The 23510-nt window shown below is 58.9% G+C and overlaps 1 protein-coding gene across 2 annotated transcripts in view; it reads right to left on the bottom strand.

Annotated features, from left to right (window-relative positions):
* atat1 (alpha tubulin acetyltransferase 1) overlaps positions 1-21868 on the bottom strand; it is a 63774-nt gene extending 41906 nt beyond the window's left edge. For both annotated transcript variants that reach the window (XM_041212152.1, XM_041212153.1), the window contains exon 1: positions 21626-21868. In XM_041212152.1, the coding sequence (XP_041068086.1) occupies positions 21626-21720 (95 nt within the window). In that variant the 5' untranslated portion in view covers positions 21721-21868. The remainder of the gene's footprint in view (positions 1-21625) is intronic.
* Positions 21869-23510: the final 1642 nt, after the last annotated feature.

The following is a 23510-nucleotide window of genomic DNA, read 5'->3' as shown; positions in this document are numbered from 1 at the left end:
TGGAGGCATTAGAGAGGGTGCAGAAAAGATTGATGAAAATAGTTCAAGGGATGAGGATCTTCACTTACGTGGCTAGATTGAAGAAGCTGGGTCTGTGCTTCTTAGAGAAGAGAGGTTTAAGAGGATATTTGATAAGAGGAGTTCAAAACGACGAGGGGTCTGGACAGAATAAACTGTGCCTATTGGTGGAAGGATCGAGAACGGAAGGACACTGAATTAAGGTGCTTGGCAAAAGGAATGATGGTGAATGAGGAAAAGTTTTTTTGTAAGCTCAACAAGCGGTTAGGATCTTAAATGCACTGCCTGAGTGTGTGCTGGAGGCAGATTCAACTGAGGCCTTGAAAAGAAAATTGGGTCACCATCTAAAGAGAAAAAAAATTTGCAGGCTACAGAAGAAAGGTGTGAGTGTGAAGCTGGATAAGCCATTCTTGAAGAGAGCAGGCAGGGTCACAATGGGCCAAATGGCCTCCTTCTGCACTGTTACCATTCTATCATTCCAGGTGGAATGGGAAGCTTATCTGGTAAACACTGTACTTTGAGCATTTATACAGTGCCTTTCATAAGCTCAAGACTTCCCAAAGTGCTTTATGGACCATTTACTTCTGAAACGCAGTCATTGTTGTAATGTATGAAATACGGTAGCAAACTTGCACATGGTAAGGCCCCCCACAAATATATACTGTAATGCAATAATGACCAGATAAATTGGATTTGTTTACATGCTGGTTGAGGAAAGGGTATTTTTGTGAGGTAGATGGGTGTTGTGGCGGGTCGGGGTGCAGGGGGTGGGGGTGAACAGTGTGATTGAAGGATGACATAGGTTCGACAGCACAGCAAAAATGCCCTTTGGTCTAACTGGTGTCCGTGCTCCATACCAGCCTCTTCCTGATTTTATTACCTCTTCACAAATCACCCCTCCCCTCAAGCACATCCCATCTCCCTCTATTCCCTAAACCTTCAAAAATCTATCCACAGCCTTGTGGCAGCAAACTCAAAGTCACAAGACCACTGGGATTCTCCACGGAGACCGTGGGCTCACTTTAACCCAACTAGCCAGGTGGGGATCCCATGGGACAGGGTGGAACACCAGTTTTACCTCTCATCCAATGCTACACTCCATTAACAATTGCGACAGGAGTGGGTACGGGGGTTAAAATTACTTTAGCACCAAACCCTGTGCAACAGGCAGGCTAGGTCAAAAACAGAATTACCTGGAAAAACTCAGCAGGTCTGGCAGCATCGGTGGAGAAGAAAAGAGTTGACGTTTTGAGTCCTCATGACCCTTCGACAGAACTAGGTGAATCCCAGGAAGGGGTGAAATATAAGCTGGTTTAATTGGGGGGGGGGGGAGAGAAGTGGAGGGGAGTGATGTGGTTGTACGGACAAACAAACAGTGATAGAAGCAGATCATCAAACAATGTCACAGACAACAGAACAAAAGAACATATAGGTGTCTAAGTTGGTGATATTATCTAAACGAATGTGGTAATTAAGAATGGATGGTAGGGCACTCAAGGTATAGCTCTAGTGGGGGTGGGGGGAGCATAAAAGATTTAAAAAGATTTAAAAATAATGGAAATAGGTGGGAAAAAGAAAAATCTAAATAATTTATTGGAAAAAAACAAAAGAAAGGGGGAAGAAACAGAAAGGGATATTGGTGGACAGTCTATCACCAGAGATTGAGACAGCGAGGTCAAGGAAGGGAAGGAAAGTGTCAGAGATGGACCATGTGAAAATGATGGAGGGGTGGAGATTGGAAGCAAAATTAATAAATTTTTCCAAGTCCAGACGAGAGCACAAAGCAGCACCGAAGTAATCATCGATGTACCGGAGAAAGAGTTATGAAAGGGGGCCGGAGTAGGACTGGAACAAGGAATGTTCCACATACCCCATAAAGAGACAGGCATAGCTGGGGCCCATGCGGGTACCCATAGCCACATCTTTTATTTGGAGGAAGTGACAGGAGTTGAAGGAGAAATTGTTCAGTGTGAGAACAAGTTCAGCCAGATGGAGGAGAGTAGTGGTGGATGGGGATTGTTCGGGCCTCTGTTCGAGGAAGAAGCTAAGGGCCCTCAGACCATCCTGGTGGGGGATGGAGGTGTAGAGGGATTGGACGTCCAGAGGAAGAGGAAGAGGAAGCGGTAGCGGTTGGGGCCAGGGAACTGGAAATTGTTGATGTGACGTAAGGTGTCAGAGGAATCACGGATGTAAGTGGGAAGGGACTGGACAAGGGGAGAGAGAAGGGAGTCAAGATAACGAGAAATGAGTTCTGTGGGGCAGGAGCAAGCTGACATGATCGGTCTACCGGGACAGTTCTGTTTGTGGATTTTGGGTAGGAGGTAGAAGCGGGCCGTCCGAGGTTGGGCGACTATCAGGTTGGAAGCTGTGGGAGGAAGATCCCCAGAGGAGATGAGGTCAGTGACAGTCCTGGAAACAATGGCTTGATGTTCAGTGGTGGGGTCATGGTCCAGGGAAAGGTAGGAGGAAGAGTCTACGAGTTGACGCTCAGCCTCCGCGAGGTAGAGGTCAGTGCGCCAGACAACAACAGCACCACCCTTGTCAGTGGGTTTGATGACGATGTCAGGGTTGGACCTGAGAGAATGGAGTGTAGTAAGTTCAGCGAGAGAGAGAGATCAGAATGGGTGAGAGGAGCAGAGAAATTGAGACGACTAATGTCGCGCCGACAGTTCTCAATGAAAACATCAAGAGATGGTAAGAATCCAGAGGGAGGGGTCCAGGTGGAGGGAGAATATTGGAGGTGGGTGAAAGGATCCGTTGAACAGGGAGAGGACTCCTGCCCAAAGAAGTGAGCCCAGAGACGAAGACGGCGGAAGAAGAGTTCAGCATCGTGCCGAGCCCGAAATTCATTAAGGTGAGGGCGTAGGGGTATGAAACTAAGTCCTTTGCTGAGCACTGAACGTTCAGCATCGGAGAGGGGAAGGTCAGGGGGTATAGTGAATACACGGCTGGGGCTGGGATCGGAAGATGGGGTGGGGACGGAGGGACAGGCAGGGGTGCAGGGTCCTAGATGGGTGTTGCTCCAACAACTCATCGACACCAACACCCATCTAAGACCCTCCACTCCTGCCTGTCCCTCCATCCCCACCCCATCTTCCGATCCCAGCCCCAGCCGTGTATTCACTATACCCCCTGACCTTCCCCTCTCCGATGCTGAACATTCAGTGCTCAGCAAAGGACTTAGTTTCATACCCCTACGCCCTCACCTTAATGAATTTCGGGCTCGGCACGATGCTGAACTCTTCTTCCGCCGTCTTCGTCTCCGGGCTCACTCCTTTGGGCAGGAGTCCTCTCCCCGTTCAACGGATCCTTTCACCCACCTCCAATATTCTCCCTCCACCTGGATTCTTACCTTCTCTTGATCTTTTCATTGAGAACTGTCGGCGCGACATTAGTCGTCTCAATTTCTCTGCTCCTCTCACCCATTCTAATCTCTCTCTCGCTGAACTTACTGCACTCCATTCTCTCAGGTCCAACCCTGACATTGTCATCAAACCCACTGACAAGGGTGGTGCTGTTATTGTCTGGCGCACTGACCTCTACCTCGCGGAGGCTGAGCGTCAACTCGCAGACACTTCCTCCTACCTCTCCCTGGACCATGACCCCACCACTGAACATCAAGCCATTGTTTCCAGGACTGTCACTGACCTCATCTCCTCTGGGGATCTTCCTCCCACAGCTTCCAACCTGATAGTCGCCCAACCTCGAAAAGCCCACTTCTACCTCCTACCTAAAATCCACAAACAGAACTGTCCTGGTAGACCGATCATGTCAGCTTGCTCCTGCCCCACAGAACTCATTTCTCATTATCTTGACTCCCTTCTCTCTCCCCTTGTCCAGTCCCTTCCCACTTACATCCGTGATTCCTCTGACACCTTACGTCACATCAACAATTTCCAGTTCCCTGGCCCCAACCGCTTCCTCTTCACCATGGACGTCCAATCCCTCTACACCTCCATCCCCCACCAGGATGGTCTGAGGGCCCTTAGCTTCTTCCTCGAACAGAGGCCCGAACAATCCCCATCCAACACTACTCTCCTCCGTCTGGCTGAACTTATTCTCACACTGAACAATTTCTCCTTCAACTTCTCTCACTTCCTCCAAATAAAAGGTGTGGCTATGGGTACCCGCATGGGCCCCAGCTATGCCTGTCTCTTTATGGGGTATGTGGAACATTCCTTGTTCCAGTCCTACTCCGGCCCCCTTCCACAACTCTTTCTCCGGTACATCGATGATTACTTCGGTGCTGCTTTGTGCTCTCGTCTGGACTTGGAAAAATTTATTAATTTTGCTTCCAATCTCCACCCCTCCATCATTTTCACGTGGTCCATCTCTGACACTTCCCTTCCCTTTCTTGATCTCTCTGTCTCAATCTCTGGTGATAGGCTGTCCACCAATATCCATTACAAGCCTACCGACTCCCACAGCTACCTTGACTACAGCTCCTCACACCCCACTTACTGTAAGGACTCCATCCCATTCTCTCAGTTCCTTCGCCTCTGTCGCATCTGTTCCGATGAAGCTACCTTCAAAAACAGTTCCTCTGACATGTCCTCCTTCTTCTTTAACCGAGGTTTTCCACCCACGGCCGTTGACAGGGCCTTCAACCGTGTCCGGCCCATCTCCCGCGCATCCGCCCTCACGCCTTCTCCTCCCTCCCAGAAACATGATAGGGTCCCCCTTGTCCTCACTTATCACCCCCACCAGCCTCCGCATTCAAAGGATCATCCTCCGCCATTTCCACCAAATCCAGCACGATGCCACTACCAAACACATCTTCCCTTCACCCCCCACTGTCGGCATTCCGTAGGGATCGTTCCCTCCGGGACACCCTGGTTCACTCCTCCATCACCGCCTACTCCCCAACCCCCACCCATGGCACCACCCATGCCCACGCAAAAACTGTAACACCTGCCCCTTCACTTCCTCTCTCCTCACCGTCCAAGGGCCCAAACACTCCTTTCAAGTGAAGCAACATTTCACTTGCATTTCCCCCAACTTAGTCTACTGCATTTGTTGCTCCCAATGTGGTCTCCTCTACATTGGAGAGACCAAACGTAAACTGGACGACCGCTTTGCAGAAAACCTGCGGTCTGTCCGCAAGAATGACCCAAACCTCCCTGTCACTTGCCATTTCAACACTCCACCCTGCTCTCTTGCCCACATGTCTGTCCTTGGCTTGCTGCATTGTTCCAGTGAAGCCCAGCGCAAACTGGAGGAACAGCACCTCATCTTCCGACTAGGCACTTTACAGCCTTCCGGACTGAATATTGAATTCAGCAACTTTAGGTCTTGACCTCCCTCCTCCATCCCCACCCCCTTTCTGTTTCTTCCCCCTTCCTTTTGTTTTTTTCCAATAAATTATATAGATTTTTCTTTTTCCCACCTATTTCCATTATTTTTAAATCTTTTTAAATCTTTTATGCTCCCCCACTAGAGCTATACCTTGAGTGCCCTATCATCCATTCTTAACTAGCACATTCGTTTAGATATCACCAACATCGACACCTATGTGTTCTTTTGTTCTGTTGTCTGTGACATCTTTTGATGATCTGCTTCCATCACTGCTTGTTTGTCCGTACAACCACACCACTCCCCTCCACTTCTCTTCCCCGCCACCCCCATTAAACCAGCTTACATTTCACCCCTTCCTGGGATTCACCTAGTTCTGTCGAAGGGTCATGAGGACTCGAAACGTCAACTCTTTTCTTCTCCGCCAATGCTGCCAGACTTGCTGAGTTTTTCCAGGTAATTCTGTTTTTGTTTTGGTTTTCCAGCATCCGCAGTTTTTTGTTTTTATTTAGGCTAGGTTAAAGCTGCTCCCTATTTGTTTGGCAAAGCAAGCAAGATAGTTACTCCTTGGATTTTATTGCCTACACAATGAGGATCAATCGCACAAGCAGGAGAAAAGGCACAAGTTGGGGATGTGCAACTTTAAGGCAGCCATTAGGAAACATTTCTTTGCAAAGAGCACTATCACAGAGCTTGAGCAGTGGTTCAGGCCGAGATTCTGGATGCACTGAAGAAATTACAAATGGCCCAAAGGTCTTTGTTCATCCGAATCAGTTTTGTGAAGTGGTGCCAACGCCAGAATAGTAGTCTCCACTGGTCATGGGTTCAACATAAGCTCACCTGCCTTTAAATCACCGAGCTCAATTCCAGATTAATTCAGTCAGTGAGGGCAGGAAACAATTTTCCTTGCACCGGACATTTACATCTTCCTTTGATTCTTCACACCCTTAAAAGGAGGAACAACCGGGTGGAAACGCAGGTAATTTTTCAACCTAACACTGATTCCTTGCTCTTTCATATCTACAGACCCTTGAAGAAACTGCAGTCCCTCAGCTGTAATCTTCAGAGCCCCAAAATCCCAGCAGAGCACACAGCATTTGAGCGCACCAACCTCAGCTGCACAGACACAAGGAAAACAACACGAGATGCAGAAGTGGTCATCAAAAGCCGGATAACTTCCCAGAGAGGGGAGAGGAAAGGCTGGAAGCTTAAGCACCATTGAGAATTTCAATAGCTTTGAGATACACAAATTCACTGCTTCCCGAATTCACAAGACAAAGTCCAACAGGTCAACAGAGCTACTCAAATTGTCTTTCAAGGAAGGTGAATGTGTGCACTCTGTCCATGAGCGCACTCAAAAAGGACAGAGCATGTCTTATTGATCTTCAACAACAGAATGTCGACCCACGCACTCATCCCCCCACCCCCCTTGACATTCAACAGGATTACTGTCGCTGAAGCCCCCACCATCAACGCATTGGGGATCACCAGTCACCAGTGTGCGCTTCTGGCCACAGCATGTCAGAATCCAAGAGAGGCATCATCGCCCTCATCTACTAGCAGAAGGGGGAAAGGGAGGAATTAGAAATTGGTGACCCATCTCACTGCTGAACAGGGACAAATTGGGTCAAGTCTGCTCTGGAGTCGGCGATCCACCCCGACCAGACCTGTGTTATACCCGGCAAGATCATCCCTAATCAGTAATTATATCCCTGAGTAGCACGAGGTTGTGTGGGGGAATAGGGGTGTGGACAACTGCCTCATCAGCCTGGACCAGGAGGAGGCATTTGACAGTATCGCACAGCTACACGATGGATATACCCTCCAAAACGGGGTCTGGGGAAGGAATCTGCAAGTGGATCCAACGGCTCTAGACAAACATCAGTAGCTCAGTTTCAATCAATGGGTGGGAATTGAAAAGCTTTCAAATTAAATTTGATGTCAGGCAGGGCTGCCCTCTCCCTCCCTGACCTGCTCGTGTGTTGCACAGAAGCCTTTATCAAGTCCATCAGGAAGGATTCGGGTGTAAGAGGAGTGATGATGCCAGGCAGTGGAGGGACTCAGGTCAAAGCCTCCTTGTACATAGACTATGTCGGCATCTTTTGTGGTCGATGTGCAAGCTGACGAGCGTCTGCGACCAGTTCGAACTGGCCTCGGGAGCCAAGGTAAATTGCAGCAAGATCGAGGCCATGTTCTTTGGGAACTGGGCGGATCAATCCTTTGAGCCCTTCAGGTCAGGCTGCCTGAAGGTGCTGAGGATATGATTTGGAGGGGCTGGGGCATGCAATAAAAACTAGAAGTACAGAGCCAAGGTGAAGCAGAAACTGGGCATGTGGGAGCAATGCTCCTTCTCCATTACAGTTAAGAACTTGGTCTTCAGGTGCAAAGCGTTCTCACTGTTGCTGTACGTGACACAGGTCTGGCCCATTCCTCACTCCTGCACCGTGGTGATCACGTTTTTGTCAAGTTTCACAGGACTCTGTGCTCTACAGGCTGTTCCCAGGGACAGACACTGAGACAAACATCAACTGCAGCTGGAGGATCATCAACTCGGTGAAAGACGCTCTTTGGTCTGACTGAAACTTGTTGGTCTTCCAGCAAAAAGAGTTGTTCCCGACCGAGTGTTGCAGACTGGCACATTTAGTCCAGGACTAAATGCTGAGGGACGCACTAAAGCTTGGGGCAGCCATCGCGAGGCGCAATGGGGAAAGGGCCATCAGCCATAGTACGTTTAGGAACTGGTAACATTGTAGAATGACTCCTCAGGCTGTATGCCTAACATTGAGTGTATATAGTAAATATCACAATTATATTAAGGCATCTCAAAGTCCAACATAGTGTCATACAGCACAGAAGCAGGCCCTTCAGCCCACTGTGTCCATGCCGGCCATCAAGCACCTATCTATTCTAATCCCATTTTCCAGCACTTAGCCCACAGCCCTGTTTGCTATGTTGTTTCAAGTACTCATCAGAATACTCAAATGTTGTGAGAGTTCCCACCTCTACCACCCCGTCAGGCAGCTTGTTCCAGATTCCAGCCACCCTCTGGGTGAAAAAGTTTTTCCTCAAATCCCCTCTGAATCTGCTTCCCCTTGCCTTAAATCAAACGCCCCCTGGTTATTGACATCTCCGCTAAGGGAAAAAGTTTCTTCCTATCCACCCTATCTAGGCCCTTCAAAATTTTGTATACCTCAATTAAGTCCCTCCTCAGCCTTCTCTTCAAAGGAAAACAATCCCAGGGGGGAGGGGAATGGGGTGTGGGAAAATGGAACAAAGAGCAGGAAGGGGAGGGGGAAAGAGGAGCAGGAAGGGGAGGGGGGGGGAAGAAAGAGGAGGGGGGGGAAGAAAGAGGAGGGGGGGAAGAAAGAGGAGGGGGGGGAAGAAAGAGGAGGGGGGGGAAGAAAGAGGAGGGGGGGGAGAAAGAGGAGGGGGGGGAGAAAGAGGAGGGGGGGGAGAAAGAGGAGGGGGGGGGAGAAAGAGGAGGGGGGGGAGAAAGAGGAGGGGGGGGAGAAAGAGGAGGGGGGGGAGAAAGAGGGAGGGGGGGGAGAAAGAGGAGGGGGGGGAGAAAGAGGAGGGGGGGGAGAAAGAGGAGGGGGGGGAGAAAGAGGAGGGGGGGAGAAAGAGGAGGGGGGGGAGAAAGAGGAGGGGGGGGAGAAAGAGGAGGGGGGGGAGAAAGAGGAGGGGGGGGAGAAAGAGGAGGGGGGGGGAGAAAGAGGAGGGGGGGGAGAAAGAGGAGGGGGGGGAGAAGAGGAGGGGGGGGAGAAAGAGGAGGGGGGGGAGAAAGAGGAGGGGGGGAGAGAAAGAGGAGGGGGGGGAGAAAGAGGAGGGGGGGGAGAAAGAGGAGGGGGGGGAGAAAGAGGAGGGGGGGGAGAAAGAGGAGGGGGGGAGAAAGAGGAGGGGGGGGGGAGAAAGAGGAGGGGGGGGAGAAAGAGGAGGGGGGGGAGAAAGAGGAGGGGGGGAGAAAGAGGAGGGGGGAGGGAGAAAGAGGAGGGGGGGAGGAAAGAGGAGGGGGGGGAGAAAGAGGAGGGGGGGGAGAAAGAGGAGGGGGGGGAGAAAGAGGAGGGGGGGGAGAAAGAGGAGGGGGGGAGAAAGAGGAGGGGGGGGGAGAAAGAGGAGGGGGGGGAGAAAGAGGAGGGGGGGGAGAAAGAGGAGGGGGGGAGAAAGAGGAGGGGGGGGAGAAAGAGGAGGGGGGGGAGAAAGAGGAGGGGGGGGAGAAAGAGGAGGGGGGGGAGAAAGAGGAGGGGGGGGAGAAAGAGGAGGGGGGGAGAGAAAGAGGAGGGGGGGGAGAAAGAGGAGGGGGGGGAGAAAGAGGAGGGGGGGGAGAAAGAGGAGGGGGGGGAGAAAGAGGAGGGGGGGGGAGAAAGAGGAGGGGGGGGAGAAAGAGGAGGGGGGGGAGAAAGAGGAGGGGGGGGAGAAAGAGGAGGGGGGGGAGAAAGAGGAGGGGGGGGAGAGAATGAGGAGGGGGGGGAGAAAGAGGAGGGGGGGGAGAAAGAGGAGGGGGGGAGAAAGAGGGAGGGGGGGGAGAAAGAGGAGGGGGGGAGAGAAAGAGGAGGGGGGGGAGAAAGAGGAGGGGGGGGAGGGAGGAGGGGAGAAGAGGAGGGGGGGGTGAAAGAGGAGGGGGGGGAGAAAGAGGAGGGGGGGGGAGAAAGAGGAGGGGGGGGAGAAAGAGGAGGGGGGGGTGAAAGAGGAGGGGGGGGAGATGAAAGAGGAGGGGGGGGAGGAGAAAGAGGAGGGGGGGGAGAAAGAGGAGGGGGGGGAGAAAGAGGAGGGGGGGAGGAAAGAGGAGGGGGGGGAGAAGAGGAGGGGGGGGAGAAAGAGGGAGGGGGGGGAGAAAGAGGAGGGGGGGGGTGGGGGCGTAAAGAAGAGGGGGGGGTGGGGGCGTAAAGAAGAGGGGGGGTGGGGGCGAAAAGAAGAGGGGGGGTGGGGGCGTAAAGAAGAGGGGGGGTGGGGGCGTAAAGAAGAGGGGGGGTGGGGGCGTAAAGAAGAGGGGGGGGTGGGGGCGTAAAGAAGAGGGGGGGTGGGGGCGTAAAGAAGAGGGGGGGTGGGGGGTAAAGAAGAGGGGGGGTGGGGGCGTAAAGAAGAGGGGGGGTGGGGGCGTTAAGAAGAGGGGGGGGTGGGGGCGTAAAGAAGGGGGGGTGGGGGCGTAAGAAGAGGGGGGGTGGGGGGGGTAAAGAAGAGGGGGGGTGGGGGGGTAAAGAAGAGGGGGGGTGGGGGGGGTAAAGAAGAGGGGGGGTGGGGGGGGTAAAGAAGAGGGGGGGTGGGGGGGGTAAAGAAGAGGGGGGGGTGGGGGGGGTAAAGAAGGAGGGGGGGGGTGGGGGGGGTAAAGAAGAGGGGGGGGTGGGGGGGGTAAAGAAGAGGGGGGGTGGGGGGGGTAAAGAAGAGGGGGGGTGGGGGGGTAAAGAAGAGGGGGGGTGGGGGGGTAAAGAAGAGGGGGGGGTGGGGGGTAAAGAAGAGGGGGGGTGGGGGGGTAAAGAAGAGGGGGGGTGGGGGGGTAAAGAAGAAGGGGGGTGGGGGGTAAAGAAGAAGGGGGGTGGGGGGTAAAGAAGAAGGGGGGGTGGGGGGTAAAGAAGAGGGGGGGTGGGGGGGGTAAAGAGGTAAAGAGGGGGCGGTGGGGGGGGGTAAAAGAGGTAAAGAGGGGGGGTGGGGGGGGGTAAAGAGGTAAAGAGGGGGGGTGGGGGAGGTAAAGAAGAGGGGGGGTGGGGGGTAAGAGGGGGGGGTGGGGGGTAAAGAGGGGGGGGTGGGGGGGGTAAAGGGGGGGGGGGGGGGGGGGTAAAGAGGGGGGGGGGGGGGGGGGGAAAGAGGGGGGGTAAAGAAGAGGGGGGGGTGGGGGGGTAAAGAAGAGGGGGGGTGGGGGGGTAAAGAAGAGGGGGGGTGGGGGGGTAAAGAAGAGGGGGGGTGGGGGGGGGTAAAGAAGAGGGGGGGTGGGGGGGTAAAGAAGAGGGGGGGTGGGGGGGTAAAGAAGAAGGGGGGTGGGGGGGTAAAGAAGAAGGGGGGTGGGGGGTAAAGAAGAAGGGGGGTGGGGGGTAAAGAAGAGGGGGGGTGGGGGGGGGGTAAAGAGGTAAAGAGGGGGGTGGGGGGGGGTAAAGAGGTAAAGAGGGGGGGTGGGGGGGGGTAAAGAGGTAAAGAGGGGGGGTGGGGGGGGGGGTAAAGAGGAGGGGGGGTGGGGGAGGTAAAGAGGAGGGGGGGTGGGGGAGGTAAAGAGGAGGGGGGGCTGGGGGTGTAAAGAGGGGGGGTGGGGGGGTTAAAGAGGGGGGGTGGGGGGGGTAAAGAGGGGGGGGGTGGGGGGGTAAAGAGGGGGGGTAAAGAAGAGGGGGGGTGGGGGGGATAAAGAAGAGGGGGGTGGGGGGGTAAAGAAGAGGGGGGGTGGGGGGTAAAGAAGAGGGGGATGGGGGGTAAAGAAGAGGGTGGGTGGGGGGCGTTAAAGAAGAGGGGGGGTGGGGGGGGTAAGAACGAGGGGGGGTGGGGGGGTAAAGAAGAGGGGGGGTGGGGGGGTAAGAAGAGGGGGGGTGGGGGGGTAAGAAGAGGGGGGGTAAAGAAGAGGGGGGGGTGGGGGGTAAAGAAGAGGGGGGGGTGGGGGGTAAGAAGAGGGGGGGGGTGGGGGGGTAAAGAAGAGGGGGGGGTGGGGGGGTAGTGGGGGGGTAAAGAAGAGGGGGGGTGGGGGGTAAAGAAGAGGGGGGGTAAAGAAGAGGGGGGGTGGGGGGGTGGGGAAAGGGGAAGAGGAGGGGGGTGGGGAAAGGGGAAGAGGAGGGGGGGGTTGTGGGGGGAAAGAGGAGGGGGGGGTGTGGGGGGAAAGAGGAGGGGGGGGTGTGGGGGGAAAGAGGAGGGGGGGGTGTGGGGGGAAAGAGGAGGGGGGGGTGTGGGGGGAAAGAGGAGGGGGGGGTGTGGGGGGAAAGAGGAGGGGGGGGTGTGGGGGGAAAGAGGAGGGGGGGTGTGGGGGGAAAGAGGAGGGGGGGGGTTGTGGGGGGAAAGAGGAGGGGGGGTGTGGGGGGAAAGAGGAGGGGGGGGTGTGGGGGGAAAGAGGAGGGGGGGGTGTGGGGGGAAAGAGGCAGGGGGGGGTGTGGGGGGAAAGAGGAGGGGGGGGTTGTGGGGGGAAAGAGGAGGGGGGGGGTGTGGGGGGAAAGAGGGAGGGGGGGTGTGGGGGGAAAGAGGAGGGGGGGGTGGGGGGGGAAAGAGGAGGGGGGGGTGTGGGGGGAAAGAGGAGGGGGGGGTGTGGGGGGAAAGAGGAGGGGGGGTGTGGGGGGGAAAGAGGAGGGGGGGGTGTGGGGGGAAAGAGGAGGGGGGGGTGTGGGGGGAAAGAGGAGGGGGGGAGTGTGGGGGGAAAGAGGAGGAGGGGGTGTGGGGGAAAGAGGAGGGGGGGGTGTGGGGGGAAAGAGGAGGGGGGGGGGGTGTGGGGGGAAGAGGAGGGGGGGGGTGTGGGGAGAAAGAGGAGGGGGGGGGTGTGGGGGGAAAGAGGAGGGGGGGGGGTGTGGGGGGAAAGAGGAGGGGGGGGGTGTGGGGGGAAAGAGGAGGGGGGGGGGTGTGGGGGGAAAGAGGAGGGGGGGGTGTGGGGGGAAAGAGGAGGGGGGGGGTGTGGGGGGAAAGAGGAGGGGGGGGGTGTGGGGGGAAAGAGGAGGGGGGGGGGTGTGGGGGGAAAGAGGAGGGGGGGGGGTGTGGGGGGAAAGAGGAGGGGGGGGGGGGGTGTGGGGGAAAGAGGGGGGGGGGGGGGGGTGTGGGGGGAAAGAGGAGGGGGGGGGTGTGGGGGGAAGAGGAGGGGGGGGTGTGGGGGGAAAGAGGAGGGGGGGGTGTGGGGGGAAAGAGGAGGGGGGGGGGGGTGTGGGGGGAAAGAGGAGGGGGGGGGTGTGGGGGGAAAGAGGAGGGGGGGGTGTGGGGGGAAAGAGGAGGGGGGGGGTGTGGGGGGAAGAGGAGGGGGGGGTGTGGGGGAAAGAGGAGGGGGGGGGTGTGGGGGGAAAGAGGAGGGGGGGGGTGTGGGGGGAAGGAGGAGGGGGGGGGGTGTGGGGGGAAGGAGGAGGGGGGGGGGTGTGGGGGGAAGGAGGAGGGGGGTGTGTGGGGGGAAGGAGGAGGGGGGGGGTGTGGGGGGAAAGAGGAGGGGGGGGTGTGGGGGGAAAGAGGAGGGGGGGGGTGTGGGGGGAAAGAGGAGGGGGGGGCTGTGGGGGAAAGCGGAGAGGGGGGTGTGTGGGGGGAAAGAGGAGGGGGGGGTGTGGGGGGAAAGAGGAGGGGGGGTGTTGTGGGGAAAGAGGAGGAGGGGGTGTGTGGGGAAAGAGGAGGGGGGTGTGTGGGGGAAAGAGGAGGAGGGGGTGTGTGGGGGGTAAAGGGAGGGTGGTGTGGGGGGGAAAGAGGAGGGGGTGTTGGGGGGGAAAGAGGAGGGGGTGTTGGGGGGAAAGAGGAGGGGGTGTTGGGGGGGAAAGAGGAGGGGGTGTTGGGGGGGAAAGAGGAGGGGTTGTTGGGGGGGGAAAGAGGAGGGGGTGGGGGGTTTTTTATGGGGGGGGAAAGAGGAGGGGGTGTTGGGGGGGAAAGAGGAGGGGGTGTTGGGGGGGAAAGGAGGAGGGGGTGTTGGGGGGAGAAAGAGGAGGGGGTGTTGGGGGGGAAAAGAGGAGGGGGTGTTGGGGGGGAAAGAGGAGGGGGAGTTGGGGGGGAAAGAGGAGGGGTGTTGGGGGGGAAAGAGGAGGGGGTGTTGGGGGGGAAAGAGGAGGGGGTGTTGGGGGGGAAAGAGGAGGGGGTGTTGGGGGGAAAGAGGAGGGGGTGTTGGGGGGGAAAGAGGAGGGGGGTGTTGGGGGGGAAAGAGGAGGGGGTGTTGGGGGGGAAAGAGGAGGGGGTGTTGGGGGGGAAAGAGGAGGGGGTGTTGGGGGGGAAAGAGGAGGGGGTGTTGGGGGGGAAAGAGGAGGGGGTGTTGGGGGGGAAAGAGGAGGGGGTGTTGGGGGAAAGAGGAGGGGGGTTGGGGGGAAAGAGGGGGGGTGTTGGGGGGAAAGAGGAGGGGGTGTTGGGGGGAAAGAGGAGGGGGTGTTGGGGGGAAAGAGGAGGGGGTGTTGGGGGGGGAAAGAGGAGGGGGTGTTGGGGGGAAAGAGGAGGGGGTGTTGGGGGGGAAAGAGGAGGGGGTGTGGGGGGGAAAGAGGAGGGGGTGTTGGGGGGAAAGAGGAGGGGGTGTTGGGGGGAAAGAGGAGGGGGTGTTGGGGGGAAAGAGGAGGGGGTGTTGGGGGGGAAAGAGGAGGGGGTGTTGGGGGGGAAAGAGGAGGGGGTGTTGGGGGGGAAAGAGGAGGGGGTGTTGGGGGGAAAGAGGAGGGGGTGTTGGGGGGGAAAGAGGAGGGGGTGTTGGGGGGGAAAGAGGAGGGGGTGTTGGGGGGGAAAGAGGAGGGGGTGTTGGGGGGGAAAGAGGAGGGGGTGTTGGGGGGAAAGAGGAGGGGGTGTTGGGGGGAAAGAGGAGGGGGTGTTGGGGGGAAAGAGGAGGGGGTGTTGGGGGGAAAGAGGAGGGGGTGTTGGGGGGGAAAGAGGAGGGGGTGTTGGGGGGAAAGAGGAGGGGGTGTTGGGGGGGGAAAGAGGAGGGGGTGTTGGGGGGGAAAGAGGAGGGGGTGTTGGGGGGGAAAGAGGAGGGGGTGTTGGGGGGGAGAGGAGGGGGTGTTGGGGGGAAAGAGGAGGGGGTGTTGGGGGGAAAGAGGAGGGGGTGTTGGGGGGAAAGAGGAGGGGGTGTTGGGGGGAAAGAGGAGGGGGTGTTGGGGGGGAAAGAGGAGGGGGTGTTGGGGGGAAAGAGGAGGGGGTGTTGGGGGGAAAGAGGAGGGGGTGTTGGGGGGAAAGAGGAGGGGGTGTTGGGGGGAAAGAGGAGGGGGTGTTGGGGGGGAAAGAGGAGGGGGTGTTGGGGGGAAAGAGGAGGGGGGTGTTGGGGGGAAAGAGGAGGGGGTGTTGGGGGGAAAGAGGAGGGGGTGTTGGGGGGGAAAGAGGAGGGGGTGTTGGGGGGGAAAGAGGAGGGGGTGTTGGGGGGAAAGAGGAGGGGGTGTTGGGGGGGAAAGAGGAGGGGGTGTTGGGGGGAAAGAGGAGGGGGTGTTGGGGGGGAAAGAGGAGGGGGTGTTGGGGGAAAGAGGAGGGGGTGTTGGGGGGGAAAGAGGAGGGGGTGTTGGGGGGGAAAGAGGAGGGGGTGTTGGGGGGAAAGAGGAGGGGGTGTTGGGGGGAAAGAGGAGGGGGTGTTGGGGGGGAAAGAGGAGGGGGTGTTGGGGGGGAAAGAGGAGGGGGTGTTGGGGTGTTGGGGGGAAAGAGGAGGGGGTGTTGGGGGGGAAAGAGGAGGGGGTGTTGGGGGGAAAGAGGAGGGGGTGTTGGGGGGGAAAGAGGAGGGGGTGTTGGGGGGGAAAGAGGAGGGGGTGTTGGGGGGAAAGAGGAGGGGGTGTTGGGGGGGAAGAGGAGGGGGTGTTGGGGGGAAAGAGGAGGGGGTGTTGGGGGGGAAAGAGGAGGGGGTGTTGGGGGGAAAGAGGAGGGGGTGTTGGGGGGGAAAGAGGAGGGGGTGTTGGGGGGAAAGAGGAGGGGGTGTTGGGGGGGAAAGAGGAGGGGGTGTTGGGGGGAAAGAGGAGGGGGTGTTGGGGGGGAAAGAGGAGGGGGTGTTGGGGGGGAAAGAGGAGGGGGTGTTGGGGGGAAAGAGGAGGGGGTGTTGGGGGAAAGAGGAGGGGGTGTTGGGGGGAAAGAGGAGGGGGTGTTGGGGGGGAAAGAGGAGGGGGTGTTGGGGGGAAAGAGGAGGGGGTGTTGGGGGGAAAGAGGAGGGGGTGTTGGGGGGGAAAGAGGAGGGGGTGTTGGGGGGAAAGAGGAGGGGGTGTTGGGGGGGAAAGAGGAGGGGGTGTTGGGGGGAAAGAAGGAGGGGGTGTTGGGGGGAAAGAGGAGGGGGTGTTGGGGGGGAAAGAGGAGGGGGTGTTGGGGGGGAAAGAGGAGGGGGTGTTGGGGGGGAAAGAGGAGGGGGTGTTGGGGGGAAAGAGGAGGGGGTGTTGGGGGGGAAAGAGGAGGGGGTGTTGGGGGGAAAGAGGAGGGGGTGTTGGGGGGAAAGAGGAGGGGGTGTTGGGGGGAAAGAGGAGGGGGTGTTGGGGGGAAAGAGGAGGGGGTGTTGGGGGGAAAGAGGAGGGGGTGTTGGGGGGGAAAGAGGAGGGGGTGTTGGGGGGAAAGAGGAGGGGGTGTTGGGGGGGAAAGAGGAGGGGGTGTTGGGGGGAAAGAGGAGGGGGTGTTGGGGGGAAAGAGGAGGGGGTGTTGGGGGGAAAGAGGAGGGGGTGTTGGGGGGAAAGAGGAGGGGGTGTTGGGGGGAAAGAGGAGGGGGGTGTTGGGGGGAAAGAGGAGGGGGTGTTGGGGGGAAAGAGGAGGGGGTGTTGGGGGGAAAGAGGAGGGGGTGTTGGGGGGAAAGAGGAGGGGGTGTTGGGGGGGAAAGAGGAGGGGGTGTTGGGGGGGAAAGAGGAGGGGGTGTTGGGGGGAAAGAGGAGGGGGTGTTGGGGGGAAAGAGGAGGGGGTGTTGGGGGGAAAGAGGAGGGGGTGTTGGGGGGGAAAGAGGAGGGGGTGTTGGGGGGAAAGAGGAGGGGGTGTTGGGGGGAAAGAGGAGGGGGTGTTGGGGGGAAAGAGGAGGGGGTGTTGGGGGGAAAGAGGAGGGGGTGTTGGGGGGAAAGAGGAGGGGGTGTTGGGGGGAAAGAGGAGGGGGTGTTGGGGGGAAAGAGGAGGGGGTGTTGGGGGGAAAGAGGAGGGGGTGTTGGGGGGAAAGAGGAGGGGGTGTTGGGGGGAAAGAGGAAGGGGGTGTTGGGGGGAAAGAGGAGGGGGTGTTGGGGGGAAAGAGGAGGGGGTGTTGGGGGGAAAGAGGAGGGGGTGTTGGGGGGAAAGAGGAGGGGGTGTTGGGGGGAAAGAGGAGGGGGTGTTGGGGGGAAAGAGGAGGGGGTGTTGGGGGGAAAGAGGAGGGGGGTGTTGGGGGGAAAGAGGAGGGGGTGTTGGGGGGAAAGAGGAGGGGGTGTTGGGGGGAAAGAGGAGGGGGTGTTGGGGGGAAAGAGGAGGGGGTGTTGGGGGGAAAGAGGAGGGGGTGTTGGGGGGAAAGAGGAGGGGGTGTTGGGGGGAAAGAGGAGGGGGTGTTGGGGGGAAAGAGGAGGGGGTGTTGGGGGAAAGAGGAGGGGGTGTTGGGGGGAAAGAGGAGGGGGTGTTGGGGGGAAAGAGGAGGGGGTGTTGGGGGGAAAGAGGAGGGGGTGTTGGGGGGAAAGAGGAGGGGGTGTTGGGGGGAAAGAGGAGGGGGTGTTGGGGGGAAAGAGGAGGGGGTGTTGGGGGGAAAGAGGAGGGGGTGTTGGGGGGAAAGAGGAGGGGGTGTTGGGGGGAAAGAGGAGGGGGTGTTGGGGGAAAGAGGAGGGGGGTTGTTGGGGGAAAGAGGAGGGGGTGTTGGGGGGAAAGAGGAGGGGGTGTTGGGGGAAAGAGGAGGGGGTGTTGTTGGGGGGAAAGAGGAGGGGGTGTTGGGGGGGAAAGAGGAGGGGGTGTTGGGGGGAAAGAGGAGGGGGTGTTGGGGGGAAAGAGGAGGGGGTGTTGGGGGGAAAGAGGAGGGGGTGTTGGGGGGAAAGAGGAGGGGGTGTTGGGGGGAAAGAGGAGGGGGTGTTGGGGGGAAAGAGGAGGGGGTGTTGGGGGGAAAGAGGAGGGGGTGTTGGGGGGAAAGAGGAGGGGGTGTTGGGGGGAAAGAGGAGGGGGTGTTGGGGGGAAAGAGGAGGGGGTGTTGGGGGGAAAGAGGAGGGGGTGTTGGGGGGAAAGAGGAGGGGGTGTTGGGGGGAAAGAGGAGGGGGTGTTGGGGGGAAAGAGGAGGGGGTGTTGGGGGGAAAGAGGAGGGGGTGTTGGGGGGAAAGAGGAGGGGGTGTTGGGGGGAAAGAGGAGGGGGTGTTGGGGGGAAAGAGGAGGGGGTGTTGGGGGGAAAGAGGAGGGGGTGTTGGGGGGAAAGAGGAGGGGGTGTTGGGGGGAAAGAGGAGGGGGGTGTTGGGGGGAAAGAGGAGGGGGTGTTGGGGGGAAAGAGGAGGGGGTGTTGGGGGGGAAAGAGGAGGGGGTGTTGGGGGGAAAGAGGAGGGGGTGTTGGGGGGAAAGAGGAGGGGGGTGTTGGGGGGAAAGAGGAGGGGGTGTTGGGGGGAAGAGGAGGGGGTGTTGGGGGGAAAGAGGAGGGGGTGTTGGGGGGAAAGAGGAGGGGGTGTTGGGGGGAAAGAGGAGGGGGTGTTGGGGGGAAAGAGGAGGGGGTGTTGGGGGGAAAGAGGAGGGGGTGTTGGGGGGAAAGAGGAGGGGGTGTTGGGGGAAAGAGGAGGGGGTGTTGGGGGGGAAAGAGGAGGGGGTGTTGGGGGGAAAGAGGAGGGGGTGTTGGGGGGAAAGAGGAGGGGGTGTTGGGGGGAAAGAGGAGGGGGTGTTGGGGGGAAAGAGGAGGGGGTGTTGGGGGGAAAGAGGAGGGGGTGTTGGGGGGAAAGAGGAGGGGGTGTTGGGGGGAAAGAGGAGGGGGTGTTGGGGGGAAAGAGGAGGGGGTGTTGGGGGGAAAGAGGAGGGGGTGTTGGGGGGAAAGAGGAGGGGGTGTTGGGGGGAAAGAGGAGGGGGTGTTGGGGGGAAAGAGGAGGGGGTGTTGGGGGGAAAGAGGAGGGGGTGTTGGGGGGAAAGAGGAGGGGGTGTTGGGGGGAAAGAGGAGGGGGTGTTGGGGGGAAAGAGGAGGGGGTGTTGGGGGGAAAGAGGAGGGGGTGTTGGGGGGAAAGAGGAGGGGGTGTTGGGGGGAAAGAGGAGGGGTGTTGGGGGGAAAGAGGAGGGGGTGTTGGGGGGAAAGAGGAGGGGGTGTTGGGGGGAAAGAGGAGGGGGTGTTGGGGGGAAAGAGGAGGGGGTGTTGGGGGGAAAGAGGAGGGGTGTGTTGGGGGGAAAGAGGAGGGGGGTGTTGGGGGGAAAGAGGAGGGGGTGTTGGGGGGAAAGAGGAGGGGGTGTTGGGGGGAAAGAGGAGGGGGTGTTGGGGGGAAAGAGGAGGGGGTGTTGGGGGGAAAGAGGAGGGGGTGTTGTGGGGGGAAAGAGGAGGGGGGTGTTGGGGGGAAAGAGGAGGGGGTGTTGGGGGGAAAGAGGAGGGGGTGTTGGGGGGAAAGAGGAGGGGGTGTTGGGGGGAAAGAGGAGGGGGTGTTGGGGGGAAAGAGGAGGGGGTGTTGGGGGGAAAGAGGAGGGGGTGTTGGGGGGAAAGAGGAGGGGGTGTTGGGGGGAAAGAGGAGGGGGTGTTGGGGGGAAAGAGGAGGGGGTGTTGGGGGGAAAGAGGAGGGGGTGTTGGGGGGAAAGAGGAGGGGGGTGTTGGGGGGAAAGAGGAGGGGGGTGTGGGGGGAAAGAGGAGGGGGTGTTGGGGGGAAAGAGGAGGGGGGTGTTGGGGGGAAAGAGGAGGGGGGTGTTGGGGGGAAAGAGGAGGGGGGTGTGGGGGGAAAGAGGAGGGGGGGTGTGGGGGGAAAGAGGAGGGGGGTGTGGGGGGAAAGAGGAGGGGGGTGTGGGGGGAAAGAGGAGGGGGGGTGTGGGGGGAAAGAGGAGGGGGGGTGTGGGGGGAAAGAGGAGGGGGGTGTGGGGGGAAAGAGGAGGGGGGTGTGGGGGGAAAGAGGAGGGGGGTGTGGGGGGAAAGAGGAGGGGGGGTGTGGGGGGAAAGAGGAGGGGGGGTGTGGGGGGAAAGAGGAGGGGGGGTGTGGGGGGAAAGAGGAGGGGGGGTGTGGGGGGAAAGAGGAGGGGGGGTGTGGGGGGAAAGAGGAGGGGGGGTGTGGGGGGAAAGAGGAGGGGGGGTGTGGGGGGAAAGAGGAGGGGGGGTGTGGGGGGAAAGAGGAGGGGGGGTGTGGGGGGAAAGAGGAGGGGGGGTGTGGGGGGAAAGAGGAGGGGGGGTGTGGGGGGAAAGAGGAGGGGGGGTGTGGGGGGAAAGAGGAGGGGGGGTGTGGGGGGAAAGAGGAGGGGGGGTGTGGGGGGAAAGAGGAGGGGGGGGTGTGGGGGGAAAGAGGAGGGGGGGTGTGGGGGGAAAGAGGAGGGGGGGTGTGGGGGGAAAGAGGAGGGGGGGGTGTGGGGGGAAAGAGGAGGGGGGGGTGTGGGGGGAAAGAGGAGGGGGGGTGTGGGGGGAAAGAGGAGGGGGGGTGTGGGGGGAAAGAGGAGGGGGGGTGTGGGGGGAAAGAGGAGGGGGGGTGTGGGGGGAAAGAGGAGGGGGGGTGTGGGGGGAAAGAGGAGGGGGGGTGTGGGGGGAAAGAGGAGGGGGGGTGTGGGGGGAAAGAGGAGGGGGGGGTGTGGGGGGAAAGAGGAGGGGGGGTGTGGGGGGAAAGAGGAGGGGGGGTGTGGGGGGAAAGAGGAGGGGGGGGTGTGGGGGGAAAGAGGAGGGGGGGTGTGGGGGGAAAGAGGAGGGGGGGTGTGGGGGGAAAGAGGAGGGGGGGTGTGGGGGGAAAGAGGAGGGGGGGTGTGGGGGGAAAGAGGAGGGGGGGTGTGGGGGGAAAGAGGAGGGGGGGTGTGGGGGGAAAGAGGAGGGGGGGTGTGGGGGGAAAGAGGAGGGGGGGTGTGGGGGGAAAGAGGAGGGGGGGTGTGGGGGGAAAGAGGAGGGGGGGTGTGGGGGGAAAGAGGAGGGGGGGTGTGGGGGGAAAGAGGAGGGGGGGTGTGGGGGGAAAGAGGAGGGGGGGTGTGGGGGGGAAAGAGGAGGGGGGGTGTGGGGGGAAAGAGGAGGGGGGGTTGTGGGGGGAAAGAGGAGGGGGGGTGTGGGGGGAAAGAGGAGGGGGGGTGTGGGGGGAAAGAGGAGGGGGGGTGTGGGGGGAAAGAGGAGGGGGGGTGTGGGGGGAAAGAGGAGGGGGGGTGTGGGGGAAAGAGGAGGGGGGGTGTGGGGGGAAACAGGAGGTGGGGGGGGGAACAGGAGGTGGGGGGGAACAGGAGGTGGGGGGGGAACAGGAGGTGGGGGGGGGGAACAGGAGGTGGGGGGGGGAAACAGGAGGTGGGGGGGGGAAACAGGAGGTGGGGGGGGAAACAGGAGGTGGGGGGGGAAACAGGAGGTGGGGGGGGAAACAGGAGGTGGGGGGGGAAGAGGGGGTGGGGGGGGAAGAGGATGTGGGGGGGGAAGAGGGGGTGGGGGGGGAAAGAGGAGGTGGGGGGGGGAAAGAGGAGGTGGGGGGGGGAAAGAGGAGGTGGGGGGGGGAAGAGGAGGTGGGGGGGGGGAAGAGGAGGTGGGGGGGGGAAAGAGGAGGTGGGGGAGGGGGGAAAGAGGAGGTGGGGAGGGGGGAAAGAGGAGGTGGGGAGGGGGGAAAGAGGAGGTAGGGGAGGGGTTGGGGGGGGGGGGGGGCGGTGGAATTCAGCGACACAGATATGAACCGTAACTGAATTACGCATCAGGAGCACCACTTACTTGCTGGAATTCGTCCTTCGGCCGGGCTGGAGGTGGTGATCCAGGACTGTGACCCTCTCGGGGAAAAGGAGGTTGATATCAAAAGGGAACTCCATGGTGTGAAATCTCGGTGGGAAAATCAGAGCCACCCAGGGAACGACAGTGTTCTTTTTTTTAAAAAAATTAAAAATACACAAAAATAAATGCAAAAAAAAACTGTTTGATTAAAAATGCAGTAAAATTAAAAAATGATATCAAAATAGATTTTTTAAAAATATCAACAATGATTTAAATGAGTTGAGGTTGGCGGGGGGGGGGGGGGGGGGTGGGGGTGAAGAGAATCCCTGGCCTTTCTTCTCCAGAGCTCAGGGTGGTTCCCAAAACCAGGACCACCGCCCAGAATAAATGCTGCTTAACTGTCGGCGCAGACATAAAAGGGCTTTAAAAACTCCTATTATTTTCAAATAACATTTTCCACTTCACAGCCCGGGCACCACATCCTCCTCCCTTCCCCTTTCTCTCCGGGTCATTAATTAAAATCACCACCAGCCCTGTGAACCGCTCAGACACCCAGTCGCCCGGGCGACCGGCGCACTTCCGCCAAAGAAGGTCCGGCGAACGTCGCATCGCCGCTCGCCCGCCATCTTGGGCGAGGCGCGGCTGGACAAAGGGATAAGGGCCAAGTTGAAGTCCGAGAGGTTGTGCAGATTGCAAGCATAGCATTTAAGATGTTACAGCACCATGGAACTTACCCCATCACTCCCCCACCTCTCCTCCTCCCCTGTATCACCCACTGCATTTTTTTCTTTAACCAGTCTCTGATTTAAAATAAAATATATTTTTTTACCTCTAATTTTTTTTAAAAAAATGTTTTAATGTACAGGCCCAGACTGCTGATTAAAGGACAATCCCAATGGGTCGAATCCCGGGGAATTCACCTCCAAATCCACGTTGAGAGGAGCTTCGTAATAGCCCGAGGAGACCCCTCTTCCACGTGAATGCGTCTCTATGTAACCAGACCTGCCGACAAATGCAGCCTATGTCAAAAACAACAGATTCAAATGCCAAATGAAAACACAGTAAAGCAGTAAATGTGTGAAAAAGTCTTTATTAAATTTGACCATGCCTTACAATGATCTGACTTTGCAAAAGGCTCAGGCTGACTTGAGCCACGTTAGCAGATCTTCTTCAATGTTGGGGTGGGCAACTGTCCTCATCCTCTTCCTTCCTGGAGAGAATGCCCGCTTGTCGAAGTGGTTCAAGGCGGTTTGGTTCATGTTTCATAATGGTAGACAACCTGGATGGCAGAATCTCCCACTCCTTTGCAATGTCCACTTTCTGTTTCGTTTTCCACTTGCTGTATCAACTTCACCTTCTCTGATTGACAACACTTTTAACTTCCTCACAGGTTTAGCCATATTTGCAGGTTTTGCAAGCCTTTTCACAGGCAGATCTCAAAATCAAATGATGGCTTCTCCAGCCCGCTATGATTTTGAGCCCTTGTGTGTTCTAACTCCACTCTGATTGGTCGGCACTGTCATATGAAAAGCTTAGACAAGTTTGGCTAATTTGGAATTACCAGTGCGGAATTTTGGCTTATCATGACCATGGTTCTATGGGATTTGCTATTCCGCCAGCGGGAAAGGTTGATGACTTCGACATTACCAGAATTTCTTGTCATCCATGTTTGACTCAGCGATTTCACTGTAACTAACACCTGAAATGAAGAAACCAAAAAGCAAAATACTGCGGTTGCTGGGAACCTGAAATAAAGACTGTAAAGGTCGATGATCTTTCATTGTCCGGACTCCGTGGACATGGGTTTGGTTTACAGATGTACAACGATGATATCCAACTCCATCTCTCCACTGCTTGCTTTGACCACCCTCTATGACCTTCTTCTGAT

Source organism: Carcharodon carcharias, chromosome 19, assembly GCF_017639515.1.
Source record: "Carcharodon carcharias isolate sCarCar2 chromosome 19, sCarCar2.pri, whole genome shotgun sequence".
In the NCBI taxonomy this organism is placed as follows: domain Eukaryota; kingdom Metazoa; phylum Chordata; class Chondrichthyes; order Lamniformes; family Lamnidae; genus Carcharodon; species Carcharodon carcharias.
Note: the sequence above shows the minus strand (reverse complement) of the source record. Positions and strands in the feature narration are given on the sequence as shown.